We start from the raw sequence: 8,864 nt of genomic DNA, 5'->3' as shown, positions 1-8,864 counted from the left end.
GATGCTAAACGTATACACTCAATAAATACTTCTGAACAGCCTACTGCATGCCTGGCCCTGCTTTAGGGCACAGCAGTGATAAACAGGGACACAGTCTCTCTCATGGGCTTACTTCACAGTGATAGAGACAGCTGACCAACATTTCCCTTTAGGGACTGAACTGTTTGCTAAAATAAACGAAGCACATTTGTCCTGATGTGCTTGATATGCTTTAAGGGGAAAAAAAGGTGCAGGAAGTCTGAAATCTAAAGACATCTCCATGCCTATGCACTTTCCTCAAAACTTGTCCTACACAATATCGTTAAGAAGCCTCTCCTGAGACGCTCCCAAAGGGCCGCACCAAAGGCAGTTAACCACTAGGACTCTTCTCATATATAACTGCAAAGTTAAAGAATATATGTGGTGATTTTATTTTGTTTCCTACTACTATTTTTCCTCATAGGGAAGTAATTGCGATCAAGCTGTTATCTCCACTATACAACTGCACATTCATTTTGCTGTCCTCCAGTGCCTAAGTCAGGGCTTTGCCGATTATGAGCACTCAAGAAAACTTGACTAATAATCAAAATACAGGAGGTCATAGGAATAAGATGGGGGTGCTCAATTAAACCCCACAAGGCACACGATGGATACTTGTTAAATATAATAGAGCATAAAGCTATTCCATGGAATGTTGACCCTTGTTTACCAAAACTAACATTTTGATGGAGAATAAGCCAGCACCATCATTGAGATGTGGAAAACGCGAACTTTCCAGGAGAATGGAGTAAACCATTTAGGTGCATCTGAATTTCTAACAATTTTAATTGTTTTCACTGAGCCACTTAATTTATGCAATTGCCTCTTGATGGGCGGGGTCCCTCCCTAATTTGCATCAGAGCCCTGGTTTACCCACACATGTAGCTTATACAGAGGGGATGAACCAAAGATGGTGGCTGCACCTATAATACAGTCCAGTAGAGGGGGTTGCTTCTGTGTCATCCTTAGTTGTCTGGCAGAAGCCATGGCATCTATTTGGAATGACCCAGAAATAACATAGGGAGAAATTAACTATTAAATGAGATCCGTCAACAGGAGTCAAAAAGGTATCAGAAATCTGTGTTCGGTTCAGATTGTCCTCAGTTGCCACTTACAACCCTTAAGAGTTGACACTGCTCACCTGCCAGGGTTTCTCCAAGTTTGCTTCACTCTGGTCATGACACTTTGACAATGTCAAGTTAGTTACAATGAAGGCTGGACAGAGCCCATCAAGCTTGAAGACTTAGCATCCAACAGCTTGGAAAAGAGTCCGGAACATCCATGCTTCAGGAAGAATGGTGCTACCAGGCAGTATGTGACATATAGTGTTTTTTTAAAGCCATCTACGGATAATTGTCCTGAAGGAGAGTTATTCTTTACTTGAAATTGCTTCCCCATTCTTGGGGCAAAGTGATTGCCAGGTGAAAACTCACCTTCCCACAAAAATAATGAAAGAAAGATGGCTGCACAAAGTTATGTGGGTACACTTTTGACCAATACATGATGTACAGCAAGAAGGAATACTTGTGCTATGTAAATCAAATGATTCTGGGTATCTCTCTTGATGTTTCACTTGAACAGAATATTTGAAAGCCAGCAAGGCCCTAGAAACCACAAATTCTTGAGCGTAATATTCAAAGAAAACTGATTGAATTTGTGAAGTGGGTGGACGGGGGAGTCAAAATGATTGTTTTATATCACATGAATAAAACAAGCAACCGATTGGCTCTTTCACCGTTAGACTTGTGGATTTCCTGCCACGTTAGACACAGAGTTAGATGATCTGGGACTCACAGACGCTTGAGTTACATGATTCTTTAGAAAAATAAATGTGACAATAATACATGCAGGGCTTTGTGTTTAAGAAATTGAGCATGCACTATTATATACAGGTCTCGATATCCAGGAATGGGAAAGGTACCTTGCACTCATCTACTATGACAGAGTTGTGTGCAGCATAGACACATTGGTTGGAGTTGTTTTCCCTGTGGTTCTTCATGTCATCATAAATAGACTGAGTCTTGGTCATTTCAATATCTTCATGCACTCGGTGCTGGGAGTCAATGGTGTCCAGCTCAGACTTGGAGAGGTGATAGACAATCCCAGCCCCAAAAGAGTCTCCCACAACATTGACGGATGTTCTCATCCTGTCCCTGGGGACAAAGAACAGGACACGTTTAGTGAGGAAGCAGTACGATGTGATGGTTGAGAGGTCAAGGTCTAGAACGGAGAGACCTGGGGTTGAGTTCTGGCTCTACCTTTCCCTCTGCCTGGTCTGGGGCAAGTGACTTACTTTTAGGAGCCTTGATTTCCTTGTTTGTCAACTGGAGATAACAATCATACTTCTCTCATAAGCTCGTATGAAAATTAAATGAGACAATGTATGTAAATTGCTTAGCAAAATGTCTAATGAACGGTAAGCGCCCACTAAACAACAGGAAAAGAGAAAGGAGGAGGAGGGGAGGAAGAATTAGAGGGAAATAATGTGTCCAGATCTCAGAATTAGCTCCCAGACTGCAGCCATTCCTAGCTGTGTCCAGCAAGTCCTCTTGATTTAAACTGTTCTTTGAAGATTCCAGATTACCTCCACTTATTTTATTTACTAATTCTACAGGAAAGTGCAACCACCTGTGAATTCCCCCATAGTAGAAAATTCATCTTTTTTGTAAGGATCAAAACAACACTGCCTTCCCCCTGGGCCCCAGTCTGTCCCTAGCACACACATACACAGACACAGCAGTTGGGTAAGAAACCCAGTCACAATTTCCTCCCTGACCTATATGTGTAGTGCCTATGTGTCCTGAAAAAAACCAAAATGCTTTCTCTTGCACTCTCTGTTAATTAAAAAAAAAAAAAATCTTCCAGAGGGCCTCTTGAACCAAGAAGGGTTGAGAAAAATCCTTCCTCAAATCTTGTTTCTCAGGTTCTGACTTGAAAAAAATAGGATGGTTGATAACATCCCCTCTTAGAACGTCAGCACCAGGAAAACTAATTAAGTTCTTAAGAGTAAGTTGTAGTCTCTCACCCATAAGTTTAAATCAGTGTGAAGAGTCCTTTTGACCAGGCTTATGAGACACTCAAAGCTCTAAAAGGAAGGATGCTGGAAAACCACAAAGAAAAGAAAGAAAAAGAAGGAGTTTAGGTAAAAATGCTGCTGAGACATCTTAGTTCAGGGCACGCTAGTCTTCAATTTAAAATAAATAAATAGGGCTTCCCTGGTGGCGCAGTGGTCGAGAGTCCACCTGCCGATGCAGGGGACACGGGTTCGTGCCCCGGTCCGGGAAGATCCCACATGCCGCGGAGCAGCTGGGCCCGTGAGCCATGGCCACTGAGCCTGTGCATCCGGAGCCTGTGCTCCGCAATGGGAGAGGCCACAAGAGTGAGAGGCCTGCATACCGCAAAAAAATAAAATAAAATAAAATAAATAAATAAATAAAGGAAGATACTAGAATTGGTTTAAGGCAAAGTGGAAACCTTAAGAGGTTCTTGGAACTAAGGCCTAAAATAAATTCTAGTTGCTATGATGAAATCTATTTCTCATTAGAGAACAGTAATTATGAAGTTGTACTAGGAGGAGTCTGGCCTGGTTCTCTTGCAAGGAACTTGGGAGCCAGCTGGCCTTCTGGTTTCAAGCAGGAAGATGCTGTCCATGAAAAAATAAAGATCAAAGCCCAGCTTCCACTCTCAGGGGCATCTCTCCATCTGAGAAGGCTCTTCCCCTCCCTTCCGCTTTAGAGAATCTGCCTCAGCGTGATAGTCTTAACATGAATGAAGACTGGGTCTTGAGGTCATCCACAGAATCAGGCTCTTGAAATCAAGATCACTAAGAAGCCCCAGTATAAGGAGGTGAGCAGGAATATGTATTAAGAAAAGCATGGACTCTGGAGGCAGGCTGACCTGGATGAAATGCCAGCTTTTCCCCTTACCTGTTGGACAACCTTGATCATACTTAACATTTGTGAGCCCTGGTTGTCTCATTCATAAAATGGAAATAATAAAAGTGTTCCCTGCATAAGGGTTGTTGTGAACAAAATGCTTAGCACAGTTCCAGACATTTAATAAGAACTCACAAAACATTAATTTTACATGATGTATACTTTTCATATCACTATTAATCTTATCAAGTCAATTCATATATATTTTTGGCAGCTCCTAGGTAGAACATTCAAACATGCCTGCTTAAGCTACTCTCTACCCTGAAAACATTAACCCTATTTATAGCCCAATTCCTGTGGCAGCACACCCAACTAAACAGCTGAGTTATTTGTTCATCATGCAGTTGTAGTCTCCTTTGTTGCTTTTCAACTATACTTTCCATCCCTCCTGGCCTGTGCTCTGAGCCATGCACCCAACACCCCTGATCAATTGTTAAATTCCAAAGAGCACTAAAGTCTTGGAGAGGAATGCTTTGAATACTCACTTATCTCATGGCCCAGAAGAATCTGCCTTATTGGCAAGTAGAGGGACCAAAGGTAATGGTGGTGGTGATGATGATGGTAGCTAACTTTTATTTGTATAGGAATATACCTTATAGATATTACCTCTATATCCTCATTTAGTCCTCACCACGACTCTATAAGAAGGACTATTATCCACATTTAAGAGATGGAAACACTGAGGCCCAAAGAGAAGAAGTGGCTTCCCAAAGTCACACACCCTAGTAGAGTCACAGAACCATATTTGGACACAGGCAACATGACTCCAGAATCCCCGAACAGATGGACTGGTTTGCAAGGCAGAAAGAGAGACACAGATGTAGAGGACAGACACGTGGACACCAAGTGGGGAAAGCAGGGGCCGGGTGGCGGTGGTGGGATGAATTGGGAGATTGGGATTGACCTGTATACACTGATATGTATAAAATAGATAATAAGAACCTGCTGTATAAAAATAAATAAATAAATAAAATTAAACTAAAAAAAAAAAGGATCCACTGTCTGCCACGTGACGCAAAGCACCCAGGAGCCAGGCAGTCCCGATTCTGAATGTAGCTCAGCACATATGAACGGTGTGAATCTAGCTCAGCCATGTACGAACGGTGTGACCTGGGTGACTTCCCCAACCAGAATTTTTCTCATCCAGTCAAAATACCTACTTTACAAAACTTGGGGAAGATAATGCCAGTTCCTGATCCACAGCTCATACTCATTATGTGCTGTCTCCTGCCCCTTTTGGAGATAAGCATCACTCATATCACATCACGGGGACAAAAGCACAAAATACTATGCTCAAGGGGTAATTACTTTTCCAGTGTAATACAGCCATTTCCACTCAAATGAGTGATACAAGTTCACAAACTCCCCCTTCCTCAACTCTTGGCTTTCTTTGACACCAAACCCCACTCTCCTGAGCCATCGCTGAACCAAGTTTGGGGAACAGCATTTCTGGGTGAGTTCTCTCCAGATGTGCACGATGCTCATGTCTCTTCCATACGCTCAGGTCTCTTTGAATTTGAAGAGGAACTCTAGCCAATGGAAACAGTCACCAGGACAGTAATGGATGGAAGACAGAGTGGGGTGAAATCAAAGCAGACTAATGTTTGATGCCCAAATCAACATACAAAGGGCCCTGGACTTAGGGCTAAAACCCTAACCCAAGTGTTCTAACTCTCTCTCTTCTTACCTGAGCATGAAATAGGGAATGAGGCTAATTCCAACTTCACAAGAAGTTGCGAGGGTTAAGTGAAATGAGAGACACAATGGGAATGCCTTAAATACACATTAAAGATTGCAGGATCACATAAGCCTGAAAATGGCTAAGTGGAAACAAGAGAAGAATGTGGACTCTAATACTTGCTGAGTTCTTTGTTAGTTCATTGATTCATTCAACAGGTATATAACGAGCATCTTAGTGTGTGCGCTATGCCAGGTGTCCAAGCAGTAAAGAGCAAGAAAAGACCCTTTCTTTGTTCTCTTTTCTGGTAGGACCCACACTCTCTTTACTTGTCTGTATTCCCCACTAGAGTAAGATTCTAATAGGAATAAGTGCTGCGTGTTCTTGGGTTTTGTAGGCAGGACAGTTTATCTACACTTGGGCCCCAGCAAAGGCTTGAATAGAAGTGTCTTGAGTCAGGCGCTAAGGGTGGGTCTGAGATAATGAGCTAGAGAGAAGAGAGAACTAATACGTGTGAAATCTAAGAGGTGGGCGCCCTCAGGAGTGTTCAGGATGACTAGTGAGTACAGTGAGAGGCAGAAAGTAAGGACTGACCAAATCATGTATAGCCTTATCAGTCAAGTGCAGGAGTTAGAACTTTATCCCGTGTGTGACAAGGAGCCATGGAAGGGAAGGATCACGCTTGTTCCATTATAAAAGATGGCAAGACTGAAAGAGCAAAATCCACTTAGTGAAGATGTGGGGAATATGGAGAAAGATGAATTTGAGAGACATTTAGGAGACAGAATTACAGGACTTGAGGACTGATTGGTTATAGAGAATAAAAAAGAAAAAGAGTCAAGAATTCCTCCCGAGTTTCTGGTTTGGACAACCAGTGGACAGGGCTACCACATGTAGGGGACACAACTCGTTGGGGTGAGAAAGATTCTGGTATCACGTCCCGCAAGTGGTTGGGAATACGGACTAAAGGTCAGGAGAGACAGCTGAGCTACAGGTAGGAAATTAGGAGTCAACACCTAGAGAGGCCATGGATGGGTGCCAAGGCAGGTTCAGCTCATCCTTGGGGAGAAGTAGAGTGAGACAAGCAGACAATCTAGTCTAGAACCCTGAGGGACACCAATATTTAAGGACTGGGCAAAGGAGTAAGAGCCTGCAAAGGTGGCAGGAAATTAGAAGAGCCTGGGGGAAGAGTGTTTCAAAAATAGAGGTGTGAAGGACAATACCCATCATTGCCTGTAGGTCGGGTGAGATAAGGGAAACCAGTGTCTCTCGGTTTCAGCAACGAAGAGGCCATGATTGACCTGGCAAGGGTAGTTTCGATACAAGGCAGGGACAACAGAAGCCTGCTCTCCATCGCTAGAAACTTGAATGAGAGATGAGGAAGAGGGCGTACTATGTAGAATCAACTTATTCAAGAAGACTGACTGAGACGGCGAGGAGACAGAACGGTAGACAGAGGCAGACGGAAGACAGAAATTTCAGTTTGCTCTTGAGGCCACCAGGGGAATATCTGACCAACTCTGGGGAAGTCCGATTCTGGCCAAAAGCAGGATATGGGGATTTATGGTTCACATGTGGAAAATTTCTCCACAGGCAAATACTTTCATTTTCTCTCCCAACAGCCCTGACCCGTTCATGAAACCCTGCTGACCTCCGGAGTTTTTAGGCTGCTTGGTAAGAAGAATTTTAGAGGGCTTGCTGTTATTCTTGGGTCTGGATGTGGTGTGTCGGGACCTTGAGAAGGGGACAGAGGTGAAGGCAGAATCTTTAACTGAATGAATTCACTACAGATGACATAGCTATTCTTTGGGGACTACCGGGAATCAGAACCAAGAGGGGAGCTTGACGAAGCCCCTTCACGCTGCGGCGCCGGGTCTGGTGCCCTGGAAGAAAAACATTTGCCAAGGTGCTCTCTCTCCTTCTCCTTTCAGTCTAAATCTTCTGGCAGGAAGATGGTGGGATTGTCTGGAAGTCCTGCTCACAGACGAACAGAACCAAGGGGGCAGGGTCACTCAAGATTCATCTGGTCCCTGGTATTGGAGTGAACCACGTGAAATTCCCATTTTAATGAGTCCAGAAAGGCCGACTATTGGCAATTTCATACGAGTCAGCTTAATGTTCATAGAAACAGATCACTGTGCCTGCCTCTCAGAATGCAGGGTGCACAGTGTGGCAGGTGGGTCGCCTGAGGCCCCAGACCTTGAGAAGGCTGGTACGGTTCCGGGCAGCTGAGAGCTCAAACCACATGGGATTAGGGAAGGGAAGAAGGACCCACAGAAGCATTGGTTAAGAGTGTGAATTTTGGACTCAAGCCTGAATTGCAATCCTGGCTCCAGCAGGATTAGCTGGGAAAACAGCTTTTTCCACTCAGTTTTCTCATTTGTAAAACACGGAAAGTCATGTCCACCTGCAAGCACGTGGAGAAGGTAACAACGGCTAACCCATACGGAGCGCCTGTCCTCTGAGAGGTCCTCAGCCAAACTCTGCCTATAAAAGGCTTCACAGGGCGCCTGACCCAAACTCGGCGCTCAACCTTAACTGCTCACCGCCATCATCATCATTAGTCCAAGCGAAAAGGGGAGCAAGTCACTTCCTATCTTACTCCTCCATCACGTCTTATACGTTCCTCTTTTGCACCTAGCACTGTGGGGATTTTTTGACCACATCTATCCCCATTACTAGACTATTAGCCCTTTGAGAGTTGATACCACATTCGTTTATGACACAGGTAGGACCTGGGGGAAGGAGGTAGGCAGGTATGTGAAGGACGCAGGGTGGGGATGGATCATTATTTAAGAAGTGGCAGATTAACTCTAGAAGGAGAACTGTCTTTTGTTTAGCGAACATCCAGTTGGATATTTTGGTGGTGAAAAGTTAGGATGCAGGACAAGATCTAGAAGAAGGAGGAGAGAGACACAAGATTCCCTTGCAGAGGAGAATGAGAGAGGTGTCTTGAAAGCTGGGGGAAGACACAGAGGAGGAGAGCCAGGAAGCCCAGCGAGGCAGGCAGAGACTGGAACTAAACAGGTGTAGGGAGAGGTTCCCCGTGTGGGGGACACTAAAGGATTTTTTTTTTAAGAAAATAAATGCCTATTATTAACATTTTACTTTCTGTAAATTAGTATTAGCAGTGATTACTTCAGAGAAACAAGACCTGAAATTATAGGGGCAGAAAAATTTTCCCTTCCTCCCTTCTAGATTCTTTGGCTGGTCTAATAATTATATTGAAAATT

The 8,864-nt window shown here is 43.9% G+C and overlaps 1 protein-coding gene across 1 annotated transcript in view; it reads right to left on the bottom strand.

Annotated features, from left to right (window-relative positions):
- The window catches only part of SLC1A2 (solute carrier family 1 member 2), a 51,056-nt gene that overhangs the window by 2,055 nt on the left and 40,137 nt on the right, over window positions 1-8,864 (bottom strand). The window contains exon 10 of the mRNA XM_060159404.1: window positions 1,940-2,171. Coding sequence (XP_060015387.1) covers window positions 1,940-2,171 — 232 coding nt within the window. The remainder of the gene's footprint in view (window positions 1-1,939; window positions 2,172-8,864) is intronic.

Source organism: Lagenorhynchus albirostris, chromosome 9 (assembly GCF_949774975.1).
Source record: "Lagenorhynchus albirostris chromosome 9, mLagAlb1.1, whole genome shotgun sequence".
Lineage (NCBI taxonomy): Eukaryota > Metazoa > Chordata > Mammalia > Artiodactyla > Delphinidae > Lagenorhynchus > Lagenorhynchus albirostris.
Note: the sequence above shows the minus strand (reverse complement) of the source record. Positions and strands in the feature narration are given on the sequence as shown.